This window comes from Hyalella azteca, unplaced genomic scaffold, assembly GCF_000764305.2.
Source record: "Hyalella azteca isolate HAZT.00-mixed unplaced genomic scaffold, Hazt_2.0.2 contig12682, whole genome shotgun sequence".
NCBI lineage: Eukaryota > Metazoa > Arthropoda > Malacostraca > Amphipoda > Hyalellidae > Hyalella > Hyalella azteca.
Window position 1 is genome coordinate 214075 of NW_025942634.1, and position 20081 is coordinate 234155.

Genomic DNA, 20081 nt, shown 5'->3' on the forward strand with positions numbered 1-20081 from the left:
TTAAAAAGTTAAAAGAAGTAATGTTATCCCGGTGGTAGTGGTTATTATGTTCCTAATTACACGGATCGTTATGTGTGCATGTTTCTCCTTTCCTCTTTATCAATAAGTTGTTATTTGTAAATATTTCGGAAGGCTGGAACTTGATGGCGACTACGCCGATTTATCTCGGAAGTTGGAAGTGCTGCGGCAGTCTTGTTGTTTGCCGCCATACCTTATTAAAATGCCATTCGGGAACTGTCTCGTTTGTTTGTTCAGTGGTCGAAGTAAGACGTGGGCACTGGGCAGAAAGTCAGGTGCGTTCACGACGATAGCACGTGTGTGGATTGCGATCTCTAAAGTAACCGGTAAATTTGTGATTCGAAGACTCTTACTCTTAGTTTCTAAAAGTACCTAATTATCATCTTATTTGTTTCCTCATTAACCCAACTGGCTTTCTCCCTCAGAGGTTTGCCAGTCCGCATTGTGTTTTTTTTTTGTTTTATTATTTTTTGCTTAACTTTTGTTTTTTTTTTGTGATTTTTGTTTATTTTGACTTTTGTTTTGTCTGTTCCCCATGTAAGTTTTTAGCTGCCTTACGGGGTCAGGCTTTGGCATGCCTAGGCAATGGTCCTGGATGGTGATTGGACTTGGAGTAGGTAACAGAGGCTTGTGTTGAGGACATAGTGGCAAACCAGAGCTTTTTTAGAATCAGTTCATTTTTAATTTCCTCATTTACCCAAGATTTAAACCAATTTCTTTATTTTCTTATGTAAGATATACATAGTGGCAAACCAGAGCTTTTTTAGAATCAGTTCATTTTTAATTTCCTCATTTACCCAAGATTTAAACCAATTTCTAAAGTATGATAATGCTGGTATCCATGATACTTTACTGGTCTACTTATAGGACTCAAAAATGAACTTGAGGGAGAGTCTAAAAAACTCTCTGCTTTGCCACTATGCATGATACTTTACTGGTCTACTTATAGGACTCAAAAATGAACTTGAGGGTGAGTCTAAAAAACTCTCTGCTTTGCCACTATGGTTGAGGAAGCATCTTCTGATGGTGGTGGGCCCAGGTAGGGTGGTGCCGTGGAGGCGTGGACCGTGGTGGAGGAATCAGACTGTGAGAGTGAGAGCCTCGTTGAAGCAACTGCTTTGGATTCTGTTGGTATCAGAATCAGCTTGGCCAAAAATGAAGAGAGAGGGAGAGATCAGAGAAATGGCTCAAGTGAGAGTAGGTCCTACCTATTGCCTATTGGTTCAAAGGCTTAGTGCCCAACTACGCTTACACTTAGCAATAGAGTGACAATAAAAAAGTGTTCCTAAGTCCTAACCCTAGCAATTTGAAAAATTTGAAGCTCCCAACTAATGCCACTCTGCAGAGTTCAGGTAGTAGACTCACCAATGAGATTGAGTCAATGAGACAGACAATGACCAATCACCATCTTGATAAAACCACAGCCTACAGGGTCCTAACTCCTAAAGTTGGCAATCTTAGCATAACCGTCTGTTCTGTAACACTCAACCCAAGAGTAGCCTGAGTAGGTAACAGCGACCTGCGCCTTTGCTTGCCACTGATGGCGCTTCCTTCTATAGGGTAAATGCGGTATATTAGGACACATTAAGGACGCATCGAGAAATGAAAAACTATAAAAAAAACCGTATGCGTTACGTAAGTTCTGTTGCCTTCACATGACTCTCAAAACACTTCACTACGCGTCAGCAACGATGAAACGTCACAAAATGTTGCCATATTTATTAAAAAGCCTTTAGAATGGAAACCTACCAAATCCCTATATTCCGTCACTTTGTGTGGCAACATCCGACACGTGGTGAGTCGTATTGCGTCAGCGCTTCAAATTTAACTGATACGTATTGCCGACATCCACGTGTTCGAATTCCGTTTGCTGTGTGAGCTGTATTGGGATACAACACGGCTTTGAATTAGAACACTAATGAATATTGAACACTACTTAATTACGTTTTAATTAACAGCTATTAGGCTTTTAATTAAGCAAATTTCAATTTTTGTACAAAGCTTTGAACGATCTGTGTGTGTCCAATTCAAGTTGTGTCGGAATTAGTTTTCATGTGTCGAAATCCAACATCTCAACTTAATAAGTTAATCATCTATTAATTTATTTACGACTTGAAATCAGCGAATACAAGTATACTTAAAGGATTCCTAATATATTCACAGACGTATTTGAAAGTCTCAAACCATAATATTCTTCATATAAAAACAGTTATTCACTATTTGGTAGAGCCATGTCAACTGTCAAATTTGACACATTTTTCGATGATCTCACCACGTGGCATGCATTGTCTCTCTTTGGATCTCAATATTTTCCCACTAGATGGCCAAGACCTAGTGTTTTTGCAGTATTTCGACACGCAAATGTATGACGTCACCATTTCAACCATCAATGAACGCATGGAAATAAAACAAAGCTTAATATAAAGGAAAAGCTGGAGAGGTGACAGAATTACCTACGATGTCGGAATATACCGCGTTTACCCTACATCAGTATGAAAATGTTAATAATTTCATTTTATTGAGCTAATTTTAACCGGATTATTTGTTTCCCCTCGCAGGGTGTCGTACTACATGGCCCCTGGGCCATTCTAGAATTGGAATTTGCTTCCCATCTTATTAAGTTTTATAGAATTAAATTATCAATACAGACTTATTACTATTGAATATCAACAAATAAAATTGATTCTATTTTACTAATTTAGGCTACTAGAAATTTAAAAGCAAAGAAAACAATACAAAAATTCAGCATATCTCTTTCAAAAATGTTTTGGAGACCAGCTCCATTGTCAGTTTAATAAATCTGGAAGACAAATACAATCAGAAAATTAAGTTTTGAGTCAAAAGAGTAAACACAGAAGTTAAAAACCTAAATTTACAGACAAAGGACAGAGTAATAAAGTAAATACCTATCTATTTACAATTTCTAATGGATAAGAATTATAGGCTGCATTTAAACTAGGCTTCTCTTTAAAAATATACAATTATTCCCAAATATGCAGATCAGATGCACCAGAAATAGAAGCTAAAACATTAAAGTCAGTGTCAGACACTGAACATTGCAATGTTTGGCTTTAGTGCGCACAGCCAAATGAGGAGAGCGCGATAGTAACTGCCCAGTCTCATAACTCCTCTATGCTCAGTGACCCTAGTGTAAAGGTTGCGTGCCGTCATTCCAACGTATGCAGATGCACATCATGCACAACTAAATTTATAATTTAGCGATTATTGCATGTGAGAAGGGAGGATATCTTTGTAACTAAAAACAAACATATTTTGAAATTATTCACCAGTAAGATTCAAAGATTAATGTCCAGAAAGTATTTCATAAACAACTTTTTTAGTTCTCTTGACATAATTTTGGACACATGGCATCCAACTTTTCCTTTCTGTGTGAGAGTTTTTTAGACTCTCCCTCAAGTTCATTTTTGAGTCATATAAGTATATAGACAAGCAAAGTATCATGCATTACCAGCATTATCATACATAAGAATTTGGTTTAAATCTTGAGTAAATGAGAAAATTTAAAATGAACTGATTCTAAAAAATCTCTGGTTTGTCACTATGTGTGGACAAGCATGCTTTCGAGTAGATTAGCCATACTTTGGATGCGTGGCTGAAGCAGGTATTGAAGAGAACAGTAAACAATGTTTCTAGTTTCTACTATCAGGCTCTGGAACAACTTCACTGTATTGCTTAGACATTAATTTCTTAATTTGGGCACCTTACAAATAACATGGAATTTTTCAGAGATGTCATTTGATAGCCTTGAAAAAAAAAACATTTAAAATGAGCTCAAACTTGTTTATGAAATGTTTAATGCTCAGAAGTAATCAATGAAAAAAAACTTTTATCCTCCTGTTTATGGTACCTTCTTGAGAACTGTCGGAATGCCTGCTTGCAAAAGGTGTAGGCAAAAAGTTCAAAATTATATATACTATGCGATAGATTTGTGTGACTTCTTGTTCATGCAATTATCCACTTGTGTTTTCTAAATGTTCAGTATTAAGAAACAGCATCATATGCATAGATCATACATGTGATGATTGGTTGCCAATCTGCATGGTGGCAGGGAATTTTTAACAAATACTTCAATGTCTTAGTAGTAGCATCAGCGACTTCTAGTCAGAGGCATTAGGAAAAAAACAGAAGCATTAATCAAACAAATATCAATATATGTCAATCAAACAAATATCAATATATCAATAACAAGAGCATCAATATTGTAAAAAAATATATGGTAATTGAACTACTTTATTGTTTTTTATTACTTTTATTTACTACTACCTTTTTTTATTTACTACCGTACTACTTTTCATTTTTTATTATTTTTTAATATTTATATCAATGGAATTGCCTCGTCTCTGAATGTGAACTGCAAGATTTTTGCCAACAATGCCATTCTATATGTCTTGAGAAATTCTTACGGTGAAGCGTGTGATTATATTTCGAAGCTAACAGTGAATTTGGCTAGATGGCTCTTAACGAACAGGCTTGTGGCTCACACAGATAAGATTAAGTTGATGCTCTTTACTCCCTGACCCGTTTTCTCTCTACGTGACATAACCTTCAATGGGAAAGTTTTAGAATGGGTTGATGATTTTAAATATCTTGGTTTAATAATCAAAAATAAGTTTTCCTTCAATAAACCTATTCCATCATTAAGAACGCTTTTTTACTCATTGTCCTTATCTAAACTATCAAACACGTTGCTAATCTGGGGTGGGGTAGGTACCTTTTAATTCCAAGAAACGGGTCATCACCTTAATTAATTTAATAAATCATTGCGTATAATATTTTGGGTTAGGTATGATGAAAACAATATCTCATTGACTTGTACTAGTGCGTTATGTAAACAGTAAAAAATTTTAAAACTTGATGATATGTACAAATTCCAGCTTTTAAAATTCATGAATAGGGCACTTTTCCATGATGAATGTCTTTTTAATTATGCATTTGCCTCTCTTGTTCCTCAACATTCCCATGACACCAGGGGCATGCGCTTTATCTGACCCCTGGTTTGGTTAGAAATTGAAAGAAATGGTAGTTTTTAATTGTGTAAAATATTTTAATGAATTGTCTGATGAGTTTAAAATAGATTGTTCTAAATTCATTTTAAAGACTGAATTCTGTGATTTTATTTTTACCCAGTATTATAATTTGACTTTGATTATCATGTAAGATTTTAGTAATTGCCTTTCTTAATAAGATCTTTGATAAATATTATGGTGTAAGTCAACATTGTTTTGACTTCATCTTAGCTGTATCTGTCTTTTAGGTATAGGTTGTTATTACCTTTGTTATATTTATTTTTAGTCACCAAGCTGCTTACTCTCATATATATACCATATACGGACCAGCGATCAAAATTATCACTGATTTTAAGGGGACCGGCTACCCTAAAACCGAGGTAGCCTATAACTCCTACAGTTATTATCCGATCATCATGAAACTTCACATACATACCCACGTAAAATGTAAAAATAATAACATTTTACTTCTATGAATTTTTCGAAAAAATTGATAGAAAACGTGATATTCATAGAAAACGGACAAATAACAGGTACTACCGTAAAATGGGGTAACTTAGACCGGCGGGGTAACTTAGACCACTTTTCGTTTTTTTAACAAAAACCCCCACAACTCAAAAAATATTTGACATAGAAAAATTTAATGGTAATTTTAACTTAATTTCCAAGCCAGTCAATATTACCCCATCAGGGCTGCCATTAGGTAGTCACATTTCCCTCATTATGGGGTGGCGCCCCCCATTTGCAAACTATGACACTTTCCTCAAGTTTGTCATTTGCATATGTAACTAGAAGAGTTCTACTACAATGCATCAAAACCTGAAGTTATTTGGAGTCATTTTACCAAAAAATATAATTGATTTTACCACCCGGTCCAAGTTACCCCAAGAGCTGGGGTAACAAAGGCCATCACTTTTTTTGAGATTACATAAAGACTATGAGAGGCAGGAGCCAGCAATTTATGGTGAGTGAAGCTAGAGTATAGACCTGTATTTTGCATGTTTCAATTCAAGTTTAATTTAGCTAGTAAAAAAATGGCATCATTTATAAAAAAGAAAGTGGTCTAAGTTACCCCATTTTATGGTATAGAAAATCTATCTCCTCCCACAAATATTGTCCTACAATATCGAGACACATATCATTAGATTCGTAAAGACCATACCTATCAACTCTGCCATCCCTTTTTTCATTTTACCCTTAGTTTTTTTATGCGCGTTTTTCCCATTTTTTCACTTTTTTCACCCCCCTCCCCCCCCTTCTCCCCCATATATAAGACGAACCATGCACAAATTAAAAAAAAGCGATGGCTAGGTCGATAGATATTTTATTTACAAATCGAATGATATGTGTCTCATTGCTGTAGCTTGAAAACTATAGGAGGAGATAGGTTTGCAGTGTGATTAATCGTAGGTTTTCACGGCGCCCAAAAAACTGGCGGGCGGCACGTAAAATGACGTAAAAGAGTCGTAACGTAGCCAACATACTGAAACTAAGCCCTAAAAGTAAGTGAGGAAGGTGTAGAGCGAGTGGCTGCACACCTTCCACCTTGCTGTCATGATAGGCACTGAAAGATTGCGTTGCATCCCACAGTATACGTAGTCATGCCTCCTATTTATTGCCTTAGCAATTAGTGAAGGCCGCCCCCCACCACCCCCCATTCCATGGGGCGTGGTGAACGTAAAAATGGAGGTAGAGAGATGATTCTGCTACCAATAGAATTGTCTGAAAGTAAGCTTTAAGTTTAAGATGAGTATTAGCACTGGATAATGCCATGATAGGCTGCTTTACGTCAGGCGTTCCTTTTTAGTTTGTCCAGCCCTGTAATTAAATCCCATAGACATTTGTTAAAGGGCCTAAAAACTGCCCTTCTTTGGGAAGCTGTCACGAAATCATTTTTCGACGTACAGGGATGATTCTGGTACCGTTGAATGCGTCAAAAAGTAAGCTTTAAGATGAGCACAAAAATCAGAAAACGCCAGAAATGAAAATTTTAGGGTAGCCGGTCCCCTTAAACCTGAATTTTCAGCAAAAATTCCATTTAAAGTTATATCAGTTTTATCAAAGGTTAGTTTATAAGGATGTTTTTACTTTAGGCACTTTCTGTTCACTTTGACTTATCTCATTATCATTACGGTATATGTTATTGTTCTATTGAGAGTAATTTTGCCTATGTTGCCTGTGAAGCTTGTTAGCTTATATATGCATTCACAAGGAAGCATTTTGTATTTTTTTCTTTAAATTTAATTTATGGTCTCTTCTTACGTATATTTTTGTGTGCTCCTCTGTGAATAAAGAATAAAGAATACTACCATACCTACCTAGATACATGTTAATCTGATTGTCATTTCCAGAGCGCTGATCTTGGGTGCAAGTAAATTGCAAGAATGGAGGCTCCTTATCACCAAGACTTGCTTGCTGCTGAAGCCAGTGATGAGGAAAATGATTGGGATTTTGATATTTCCAGTAAGTTTTTACTCAATGCTGCATTTTTTTGATGTTCAACATTCAATTCATTCATTAACTGAAGAAAATACTTGTCAAAATTCCTCCTTTTGATCTTAAGAATATTCACAGTATGTACCATCATAACTAAAATAATAAATAACTGCATCTGCTTTGTCACTGTTGCAGTTTTTTAGGGGTAAACCTACTATATTATACAGAATAATTTAGTTCATCTTATACCTCAAACTATGTTTACAATTAACTCAATGAGATAGAATTTGTTTTATTTTTTTTTTGTGCCTGTATTTTCATGTAGACAAGATAATATAAACTAAAAAAAATGCCTGCATTAGCTTGTTTAACATAAAATTTTAACTAAATTATGACCAGTCAAATTATGGATTTTTTTACCATTACTAATGAAATTTCTTCTCAGTAGGGACCTCGGCTGTCACAGGCATGGTTGGTGAGTACTGCTGTCCTAAGACACACCAACATGAGCAAATAAATTGAGTCATGTTGATAAATTAATTTATAATTTATAGATATTTTACTGTCGCTAGGTATTTGTGCTCATAAGATTTTAAACTTTTTTTGCTTCAATCACCAGCATTTGTGAACAACAGTGAAATCTTGCAAATATGTAAAAAATTAGGCTTAAATGTTTATGCAGTTTATGTCAATCATTTTTAGTTCACGGATGTTTTCCAGTGTGTTCCTACAAGAAATTTAGTATTTTGTTATATTTCATCCCTTTATGTATAGAATCAAACATTGCCCTGTCTTCCAACAGATAATACATCGAATATTGTGCCCCTACATTCTCTGCTGGTTTCGTCAGTACCTGCAATTATGAACTCCGATGCAATGGTTACTGATCAATTAGAGGTGCGCTCTGTGAGCGTCTCAGCGGAGGACTCCGTGGGAGCTTTCTGTTGCCAGTTATGCTCCTACACTTGTGATAATAAGGCCATACTACGCAACCATACTGAGAAACACTCCTACACCGAGACACTGAGCTGTGTTTATTGCAGCTACAAAACTATCAACGAGGTACATTTTGCCCGCCATATCTCAGATCATGAGATAGAGAAGCAGGCGATTGAAAATGCGGTTGGAGAACCAGAGCCTGAGGATGACTGGCAGGTGTATTACACTGGTCCTGAAGAGGACAGTTGCCAACCATCTACTGACTTTGTATTTGTTAAAGAAGAACCTCACGAAGAGGCAATGACGGTGGAACCTATCAAGCGTAAATCAGTACCAGATTTTAGTACAAATTCATCTGCTCCAAAGAAAAGCAAGATGTCACATCTGCCAGAAGAGTTTGAGCCAAAAGTAGATATCGAGCACTCAGTGCTTGCTACTACTAGGATGTATTACAAAAAATGGCGCTGTTCTGCTTGTGATTTTAACACGAAAGACATAGAAGAAATGGATGAGCACTTGCTGATTCATAATGGATTTGAAGGATTTTCAGAGCATTCCATTGAAACAGCTGAGGGGAATAATAGGACCTCTGAAGTCAATGACCGCCAGGTCCCTCATCCTGAGAGGGAAACTAGGGGTGATGACAAAGGTCCTTGCCAGCCGTCAAATAATGCAAAGGCCATTGCGAATCCTATTGAAAATATCGTCATAAAATCTGAGAAGAACAGTGAAAATAGTTCTGCATTAGAAACTTATACGAGTCGTGATAATACATCTGAAAACATTACAAGTTGCGACTCTCGCCAAAACGGACCTATAAAATCTAAACAAATAATAGGAATGACAATGAAATGCCCGTTTTGTCCCACTGTTTCTCCAGGTCTTATTGCGCACGAGAACCACATTAAACTTTACCACATTAACGAAACAGAAGAGGCACCACAGAATGACAACAGTCCCCGCGTAAGTTCCCGCCCGTCGACGTCTCGTTTCAAACGCGCTCCAAACCAACAACATGACAGTGCAACCTCTAAATCTGCTTTCAATGATTCTTTCACTGATTTATCTGATGAGGAATTTGATGAACCCCCTGCTAAAAAAGTCAACAACAATGCACCTTTTACCAAGAAAATTTCTACTGTTGGGAGGCATGCAAGCATTCCAAAAGGGCTATCACAAGAGGAACGACCTGTTAAAGTTATATCTCGAGTTAATGGCAAGTTTGTCCGTCCTAAACTAACGGCAGAAGAAATGGCCAAAATCACTATAGTATGTCCAATCTGCCCCTATAAAACTTTCATCATTGAAAGATTCACTGCACACATGAGGAAACTACACAAAAATGCTGTGGTGTACCCGTGTAATTACTGTGCATTTTGCTCGCTTGACAAGAATGAGTGCTCAAGGCACCGGTCAAATTGTGGCAACCATACAAGAATTCCCTTATGTTGCCCGCTATGTTTTTGCAGAACTAATTATTACAGATCTTTTCTTAGACATGCTAAGTGTTGCTTGACTGTCATGGAAGAAGATGGCTTTCATCTTGAAGGAGATCATGCGTGTGTATTCTGCAAGTACTCAACGCATGACTTGGAGTGCTTCAAGAAGCATTTGTTGAACCACGTTAGATCTGAAAAATTGACTTGTCCGAAATGTCAGTTTGAGACCTGCCGTAAAGACATGTATCGACTGCACCTGACGATGGAGCATAACATCGTGGCCGCACGTAAGATGTCTTGTGCTCATTGCACTTACACCACCACCAAACAGAACCTGCTTGAGAAGCATATAAAATATAATCATACAACCGTACGAAAGCTCAAAAAAGCTCCTGCTATCAATACATACCTTGATGAAAACGAAGATGCTTCTGGCTCTGACACTGATCATGAATATACGGAAGAAGCTTATGAAACTGATGAGGTTGCGGGGTCCAGTGGAGTTGATGAAGATTTAAAAGATGAGGTTGACTTCCGACGTGTCACCCAAGACTGCACGAGTGATGATTTCGATCAAGATCAAGACAAATGCACTCCCAAGAAGAAACAGAGTTCAAAACCTTCAGGTGCTAAAAGCTCATTTGCAAAGAGCAATACCAAGTCAGCCAAAACTGCTTCTCCCAAACGGAAAAATTCAATTACTGCCGAGTTCATATGTCTTTTTTGCTCCAAAAAATGTGATACTCGCATTGGTCTTGAACGCCACGCCAAGATCCATGCCTGCGAAGGCGTCTTCACGTGCCCGATGTGTAATTTTTCCTCAGCACATTTTACACTTCTGAAGAGTCACTTTAAAAGCTGTCATCCGGAGGTGGTTTTCTAGACCACGGTTTGTACGGGGTCTACAACAATAACTCAGTGCTAAAAGATTTGCTGATCACAGCGTTTCACTTCTGACGTATTTGAATAGTTTTGATTAAGTTTTTATTTTCATTAAGACAAATTTAGTGGACAGAAGCTGCATTTGTGGAAAGAAATGTTCAAGCTATCTATTCAATTAAATATGGGGAAGTAACTCAGTGTTGTAGAGAACCATGCGCTCAGAAATGTTTCTGTTGCCCGACCCTCTTAGAGCAAACAATATGGAACAAATGATGCATTCCAAATTAAGTGAATTCTGACGTCAGTGTCCGAACTATATACGAGCTGCTGTCAGTAGTAAATTGAATTAATTTTAATTCGTAGATTTTGGTTGGGTGTCATTTTTATCTCAAGCAACAGACTATTAATGTGTTGCTAGTCTATTTCAGTATTCCATGTAAGCTTTGATACTGTGAAGTGACATTTTCAATCAGTGATCATTTAGTCTCAAGTTAAGAGCAATCAGGAATTTATGCATGTCAACTTGTAAACGGATATTTTTTTTCAATTAAGTAACTAATTTTCCCGTGATGTTGTAATGTATATAACTGTCTTGCATTCAGCTCCCCGTGATAACCCCAAGATAAAGAATCGAATCAATCTTGAATTCGATAATCATTTTGTCTTGGCATTTTACAAATGCTGTCTATGCGCATCTTTTCCTGTAAACTAATTTTTCTATATTTAATATATATATGCTCCTTTAGAACTATTTTGCAGACTTCATTTGTATCGAAAAATTCCCTTGATGATGTCATGTGCAGCATTAACATAATTTGGCTTATCTTAGGTTAGAAATTATTTGACTTTATTTAGAATTCAAGTTTTGGGCTTAATTGTTGGTTCACACAAGTCAATTGGTAAATCAGTTGACGATTGTAACTGTGAATAATTCAGCAATTCATTTTATTCAACGGTTCCTTGTACACTTCACCCCATTGTAGCAAGTCTATGAATATTCCTGAACAAATTTCAGTGGAGGTAATTTCATCTTAGAGGTAATCATGCGGGATTTGACGCATTCATTTATTTGTGTGAAGCATTTATTTATATACATTTATGTGTGTGCATGACTACTTCAGGTTACGGCATGTTGTTGCGTCATGTGCTTTGGAACCGCCACTGCGAAAAATTCTACTTTATATTTTCCTGAAAACCTCATCAAGCATATAAAAAAATCCTTATAAACACAATTAAATGCCTTTCGTCTCGCACGGAAATGAAAATTGTGTGATATGCAATGAATTTCATTTATCGGGATTGACAAAATTTCATGTCCCTATTATTTAAAATTGTTTGGGATCTAATTATGTGAGCGACGCAACAACATGAAAGGGATCGGCCACCCTTGCCTCCAGTGCCTTCATTCACTAATTTACCTTTAACGTAACACATGTATTGACATTTTTATCACTTATTTCATCTTATTTTTTTCTGAAATTTTGAATTCGAATGAGAAGAGGGATGAATAGCGCGTCACGGTTTTCTTTTTTGTTCATTTAGGAATTTATGATTTAATAACGAAAAATAAATAATAAATTAATAATAATAATAATAAACATAAATGTGATATGTATAGTGTTAAAATTTGTGTGCGTGAGTTGCCACCAGGGAATAATGGGAAGAAATAACGGGTAGCACCGAGTGATCAGAAAAGGAAGAAGAAATGGAAAAAGATTCTGTGTGTTTGATGCAACATAAATATATAATATATGGTTTATTGGTGGACGCGGATCTAGCACACTTATCATGTCGGGATGTTACCAGAACCTCAAATTTCATTCTTAATAGGAGAATAGGACGGGATTGGACGAATGGGAGGAGAGGATTAGATAAAAAATTCAAGTTTGATTGCGCAATATGAGAGATTCAAAATATTTTTCTTCACATATCTTGAACGAGATTATAATGTGTGCTTTGAGGGGCCTTAGTTTTGGAATGATCAAGTCTGGGCAACACGGGGCTAATCTGCTAATTATCAAATCATATCCTCTCAATTGCGTTTTATGAGCAAGAGAGATTGGTATTTTATCGCTTTAATTGGTTTTCCAGACAGGAAATAATCAACCAATAATTAAGTATTTAATAAATAACCGTTTCACTCCCTTAAAAATTTGCTTTATCTGTCTGATCTGAGATGGCCATGGAAGTGGAACTCAGCGGCAGTAGTTCTAGCTTTGAAATCGTCGAGCCTGTGAACTTCTACGGAGAAGCTGGTATGTGGTGTTGTAGTTTAATTCCTTAATGCAAATGTTCTCATTTGTTTACATTTTTTAATCTCTCTGATCGCGACTATAAATACGTGAGTATTGTTTGTCCTTGAATTTTGGATAATAGTCTTAAAATGGCAAATTTATTGTTGCTCTGTCTTCATGTATCAACTTTTGTGATGAGATGTGTGTTTATTCTTGTAGAAACGTGTTCAAAATGCATTTGTGAAGCTACTGATTCGATCACACAATTTAAATTTTTTGGATGTTTCAGGTGAGAACAGCAGTTCGTTCAGCAACATCCAGAGTCGATTGACCTACGAAGCGGTTGTCGACCTTCTCACCAATACCCCTGACTCGAAGTGCACATGTTGGCCTCCTTCGAAGCCCAAGAATGGCGACATCTTCATCTTCACTTACGAAGACGAGAAGCACCACTTCGACTTTGTGGCCGATGGTATGAATTGGCGCAACCAGGGCACCAGGTTGTACTCAAAAGAGGGCATCGTTGTCAAGAAACGCTACTACCAACGCAGAATCGGCAAAGATGCTGTGGATTTCCGTAAGAATGTCTTCGAGATCAGCAGCTTAACTCGAGTTTTGATCCATTACTTTGGACCAAGGGACGAGGATCTCCCCGAAGCCCCGCATGGTAATCGCAAAAAGCATTTGGATAAAGGGCACGTACGCGTCATGCCGTCCGTGCTTGCCGACATTAAGGAAAGCAAGGACAACGTTGGAGAGATCTACATGAAGATGGTGGCTGAGTGTAAAGTACCTCCGCAAAACTTCAAGGTTGCCATGCCGCGGAACATTAAGCAGGTCGAGAACAGGAAACAATATGAAAAGAAACATGAAGGCGTCGAGAAGGTTGATGTTGACGAGATCAGTTCGCTGTTGCAGCTGAACACAGACCTTGGAGGCTTCGTGAAGTACCTTTCGTTTGTGCCGTGCCTTAACATTGTACTGATCAACGAACAAGTTCTCGGTGACTGGAGCGAAATGGCAAGTAGCGGTGAGAGGTGCCTCTTGTCATACGTCACACGACTCAGGGTCAGGGACATCTACATTTCTGCGCTCATTGCTCTCAACCACCAATTTTCTAACGAGCCCGGCGTACCGCTGGCATACCTGCTGCACCAGCGCAATTCTGTGTCGGCCTACAAGCTGCTTTTGAGGGAAGTCAAAGACGTGGCTCCTGCTATCGACTCAGAAAATATATTTGTGGTCACGGAAAGAACACCGGAGGTACAGGACGCATGGAAGGAAGTGATCCAAAACGCACCCCTTTTCACGTGTTGGGAGAGCATCAAGAAAACAGCTTTTAACCACCTTAAGAAACTGAGAGTCACTGGACCTGAGCGGAAAACCTACATCGAGACACTAAATTCGTTAATGACTTCTGAATCTGAAGAAGAGTACATGAATCATTACGAGGAATTCAAGCACATTTGGATGCACGATTTCAGTGCTTTCTACGACACACAACTCTTTGACGTCATAAAATCTTCGATTCGTGGCAATCTTCTCTTACATGACGTGTACTCCGAGGACCGTGGTATAGTAGCTATCGAGTGTGAAGGCTTCAACGCCGTCCTCCTTGGCTTATCGAATTGGAATAACCCTAATCTGGACGGCGTGACGCTATCGCTTTACATGCTCAGCTGCTACTACCAGAAGGAACTGGACAGGGGCTATAAAGGTGATGGCCCGTGGCGCCTGAACCCTGGATATGAACCTCGTACGCGAGTGCTGACCGACGATGCTGCCATGCTGGAGGGCGTTGTTGATCCTGATCAGATCGTGCAAATTGTACAGAACAAAGTTAGCTCGCAGCCTTCAGTGTAATTCTACGATGCCAGAATTGTACGGAAGATATTTGGCTTGCATGCTCTGCAAGTTCCGTAGTCGATAGAGCATGCCAGCGTAGGTGTTAAGTCCACCAATTATGTGCCCAGACCTGGAACGTCGCGTTAATATGTATGTATAATTATGATTTGCATTAGGTCGTGATTACATGTTATTTAATTGCCAGTGCATGCCTCTAAGGATACCAGTATGATCGCGTAGAAGTCCCGACGAAGTTAAATTTTGCTATTGTGTGGTGAAGCTGTCGCAGGAGCTATTTTGTATATTTTATGATAATTAATTTGCAGTACAGTTCTTATTTATTTCACGCCAATAAACTTTTTTTGTACTGCCATTACGTTTCATTCCCTGGCTTGGAAATATCGAGACCGCGGGCCCCGAAATTTAAGCCCGTTGTGTTGTTATACAGGAAAGCGAATGCTTTGTGCAAATTCCTCCCTTTACCAATAAACTCTCATCAACAAGTGGAGCGAGGAAATCCCTGTTCATGAATTAACTTAAACTAACAACAAATAGAGCGAGAAAGCCAGAAGCATAATTGTATTTTTCTCAAGAAAAATCTCCCGCAAGGAAAGGAATTGAGTAAGTTTTCGTCCAGATTTTAGAAGTAGGAACTGCCTCACAAACGATATGGATTTTGTAAGCGGCTTCTCATATCCGGAGAATATGAAAGGCATAGAGATGTCAGAACCCTGAAGGCATGCGCCATAATTTTTTTTGAAAACTTCATACATGTTAGTTAACATCAGGATTATATTCATATATACACACAGTTTATACACAAGTGTAGAAATTTTAAATTAAATTAATGAATCTCATCCCTCAGCAATAAATATGCTCGTAAGAAAGCAAAAAAATTTGCTTGCATATACTTCTATTGTTTTGAAATTATATATTATTGATCGTTGCAGCACGATTGAGTGTGTGTGATCCGTGAACACGGCTCACTCACTTCAGTCTTTCAATTCATGAGCTTCAACAGTCAGCTGTTAGCAGTGGTAGTGTGAGGTGCTGTTCCGTGTTTAGGTTTTTGTTGCATTTGAATTTAATGATACGAACCAGATTAACAGTGTTTTCTCGTTAAAGTGGTACTGTACAGCCATGACTGAAGATGAATCTAGTGTTCGCGTCGCCATCAGGTTTGTTTATTTTTATTATAGTTTGTCCGTTACACTGAGGAAGGAGTTCCAGGTCGCGGCGTCGTTCCGAAATGTGTCAAGTTTGGGATCAGTTATGCACGCGTATAATGCACCTTCGGTATTATTGCAGATTAACTACATGATCTACATCCAAAAAAAAGGGTGTTTTTTTTAATTATATGTTTTTTGGGGTGTAGATTACGAATCTGATATCCATTTTTGGCGGTCGGCATCGGAAAACCGATTTTTTGCAATAATACCGATCACACGTAGCGCACGACATCTTGAATGAAACTTACCCGTTGCACTGCAACGGGTAAAGAAGACGAAAATGTTACCCGTTGCACTGCAACGGGTAACATTTTCGTCTTCTTTGTCCATAAATCTGGAGATACATTGCCACATCGAGAGATCACAACCTAACGCCAACTCGCAGGTTGGGTTGGTTCGCCCAGGTTCCTTTTAGATCAAAATGCTATCTAAAAAAAAGGAACTTGGCTGACTTAACCCAACCTAAGAGCTTTTTGTAAAATTTCGATGAACAATCCGACCCTTTATATAAAGGTGAGTGGGTAACGTAAGTTACGTAACCCCCATGTTAGTAAATAAAGGTGAGTGGGTAACGTAAGTTACGTAACCCCCATGTTAGTAAGTCGCGAAAAAAATCGGTTTTCCGATGCCGACCGCCAAAAATGGATTTCAGATTCGTAATCTACACCCCAAAAAACATATAATTAAAAAAAAACACCCTTTTTTTTGGATGTAGTTAATCTGCAATAATACCGCACCTTCTATCGGAAAAATAAATATTCCAATATATATTCTACGTAAAGAATCGTATCAATTTAAAAGCCGCATGAACTGATGTCTTCTACGAAATAAAATTGATCTAGGAATTTGTTCGCGGAATTTATGCAACTTGTATCATGCAATCGACATGCAAAAGAAATGCCACAGAATAGTTTGAGGATATTTAAATACCTAGGTGCAATGTCAGGCGGCCGTAGAAGGCGTAGATGCCATTAAAACTGCAATGAAAACTTTTAAATGTCACTGTTGTGGCAACTTCAGGAGTTTTTATGATTTTTGATTTTAAATACTAGTTGTTTAACTTTATTTTAAAGGAATAATTTCAGAAAGCCCAATTTGGAATTAAGAAAAATTGATATTTTGCGGTCAGGCAGCTCTTATCCAATGAAGTTTAAACTGAATAAACTTATAAAGATGCCATTGTAAACTTTATCATGATAATCCAGTGATTGTGACAACTGACAAGTTGAATACAAATTTCTACATGATGCATAAAGTTAAAAAAAATCAATATTTTATTTATATTACAGCTTCACACATAGTGGCAAAGCAGAGAGTTTTTTAGACTCTCCCTCAAGTTCATTTGTGAGTCCTATAAGTAGACCAGTAAAGTATCCTGGATACCAGCAGACTTCACATATTCATCCCTATAATTCATCATAAAACAATCTTCATAATTTTTTTGGGGGTGGATTTTTCAAATCCCCATTGTTTTGTAATGTCAATGCACTCCATAACCTGTCAACTTTCAATATTATAATATAAAAGTAATAGTCAATTGCATCTGCAGACTAAGGGCCAGTAAGGCAAAAGAGTGAAAACAATGTATATATATCAATTAATATGAACATTTGTCCAGTATATATTTATATCCTGGATCCATATGGATTTAAATTTAGTCCCAGTTGATAATTTACTATAAATTTATGTTGAAAATTCAATAAATTCAATATAAATTTATGTTGAAATTACCTATCTATATTTTCTTCATTTGTATGCAAATGATATATATGAAACCTATTAACTATTTTTATTAGTTGCAGTCTTACTTTTACATTACCTTAATAATGTTAGTAACCAATAGTACCTTTTTTTATTTATAAATTATGTGGTTTACATCTCAATACTTCTGCCTATGGTTTCTTGGGGCTATGATCTAGATGCGATATATATGCAATACAATCAGGTGAATAATGACATGAAGGTCACACCTGCAAGCTGCTACCAGCCTCAAAATTTATATACTGTTGAAAGTAGAAATGAGACCTAAAATTTGTTGACAACAATTTTAATAAAGATTTTGCAGCTATTTCTTTGAGATTGTGCTTGATTTGTTGATGGGCTATTTGTTATAAAAGAGCATTTTGGCATAGAAAAGAGTTTTTTTGCTCTAGTTAATAATGTATTATGTAAGCAGACCATCATTACACTGGGAATGAGATGACGCCAAGGTTTAGCAATTGATAAAATTTCAAACTCCAAAATGTAGACAATATTTTGTTTGCTGCTGCACCCTGTTGCAGAAGTGAGCTGTTGTCCAGTAAATCTGCTGCTTGTGCAGATGTATGGTACCACTTGTTTAGATGGTTTGTATGCCATATATCCAGGGGTTAGAAAAAACAAGGGAAACACCTGAGAAATCCACAAAACATATTTTAGTGTGGTGTAGGTCTACCTTTTGCAGCAATTACAGCCTCAATTCTCCAAGGTCTTGATTCATATAAATAGTTGATTGTTTTCAAAAGAATTTAAACCCATTCTTCAGTTAAAACTCCTTCCAGCTCTTTCAAAGACAATGGTGGCAGAAATCAACTTCTGACTTGCGTCTCAAAAATCAACCATAAATGCTCAATAATATTCAGGTCTGGTGATTGTGGTGGCCAAATGAGATGCTCAACTTTATTAAAATGTTCCTTGTGCCATTTTTTAGCAATTTCAATACTACCAATTTACGCCACTCTAAATGCTTTGAAGCATTTTTAGTTGAAACCAGAGGTTTTCCCATTGCAGCTCTTCCATAGAATTCAGATCTATACAGCTCTTGGCAAACAGCCTTTATAGAAACTGGGTTCTGTAGACCTGTGTCAATTAAGGTCTACTGTAATTTTAACAGCCATGGTTTTTTGATTGTACCTCACAATTTGATTTAGGTACCAACAATCTCTCTCAGACAACTACAACTTTTGGCCAGACCTGTGCTTTGCTGAGGAGGTTTTTCCATCTCTTTCAAAAGCAGCCATTACTTTTGAGACAGTACTTTAGAAACTGGCTCACTAGTACCTACCTTACGGGCACCAACAATTTGGCCTCTTTCAAAGTCAGAAAGGTTTGCCATCTATAGGTTAAATGCTAGGTTATAGACACAAAAATTAAAAAAAGTCTTTGTGCAAGGATTAAATATCAAATAGCAGCAAAAATAAAATCCAAAAATATGTCACGTGTTCATTGTTTATAACATATTAAAAAATTACGATTTTGAAAGGGCAGGCGTTTCTCTTATTTTTCCCAACCACTGTATAGGGATGAAGCTCCCTACAGTCATGATATGTAGCAGCTCCTACATATGACCTGTAGCACTTCAAGTCGTATAGCTAGCTATATATATACCTACATGACTACAACTCCCAAGACCTGCCTGCTCTTGCATGGCAGTTTTACATCCAACCACAGCTATCATCTATAGGTATATTTCTCATAAATTTATTGCTTGTTGATTAGATACTTTCTTATATTTGGTCTAGTTGTCATTTGTTTTAAGAATGTAGACAGCATATTATATTAAGTTTTGAATGTTCCCCTAAGCTAAGCAATGAAATAAAGTAAATATTAACTTTGAAAACTAAAATGTTATCATTTACTTTTTAGTGTTCTCATATGCTAATAAGCAGGTATTTTCCTTAATCATTCAAATTATTAAAAATGAGTTTTTTTACCTTAAAGAGCAGACAAATATCAAGCCAATGATAACTTGCGTCTCACACGGAGTGTTGCGTCTCACACGACGTGTTGCGTCTCACACGGCGTGTTGCATCTCACACGACGTGTTGCATCTCACACGACGTGTTGCGTCACACACGACGTGTTGCGTCTCACACGGCGTGTTGCGTCTCACACGGCGTGTTGCGTCTCACACGGCGTGTTGCGTCTCACACGGCGTGTTGCTCTGCACTTAGCCTAATTAGTTGAAGTGAAGCGACATAAAAATGCCCTTCGTTATCCAATCATGGGCATGTTTATTTAAAACAAAACATTCTTATGTTAATTGATTGAGCT

General features: G+C 37.3%; 3 protein-coding genes across 4 annotated transcripts in view; all 3 read left to right on the forward strand.

Moving 5' to 3' along the window:
- The first annotated feature begins 141 nt into the window (after window positions 1-141).
- LOC108669335 (zinc finger Y-chromosomal protein 2-like) lies at window positions 142-11695 on the forward strand. 2 transcript variants are annotated; one of them, XM_018156641.2, is made up of 4 exons: window positions 142-344; window positions 7397-7508; window positions 7927-7956; window positions 8284-11695. In XM_018156641.2, exons 2-4 carry the CDS (start codon window positions 7430-7432, stop codon window positions 10740-10742), a joined length of 2568 nt encoding a protein of 855 aa, XP_018012130.1. In that variant the 5' UTR covers window positions 142-344; window positions 7397-7429; the 3' UTR covers window positions 10743-11695. The 2 variants fall into 2 exon arrangements, with proteins under 2 accessions (XP_018012130.1, XP_018012131.1); XM_018156642.2 differs by having other exon boundaries at window positions 142-293.
- Window positions 11696-12307: 612 nt separating this feature from the next.
- On the forward strand, window positions 12308-15163 carry LOC108669337. The gene is made up of 2 exons (XM_018156644.2): window positions 12308-12996; window positions 13265-15163. The coding sequence occupies exons 1-2, from the start codon at window positions 12918-12920 to the stop codon at window positions 14836-14838; spliced, it is 1653 nt and encodes a 550-aa protein (XP_018012133.1). The 5' UTR covers window positions 12308-12917; the 3' UTR covers window positions 14839-15163.
- A 690-nt stretch (window positions 15164-15853) lies between these two features.
- The window catches only part of LOC108669325 (kinesin-like protein KIF21B), a 77020-nt gene continuing 72792 nt past the window's right edge, over window positions 15854-20081 (forward strand). The window contains exon 1 of the mRNA XM_047883352.1: window positions 15854-15998. Coding sequence (XP_047739308.1) covers window positions 15961-15998 — 38 coding nt within the window. The 5' untranslated portion in view covers window positions 15854-15960. The remainder of the gene's footprint in view (window positions 15999-20081) is intronic.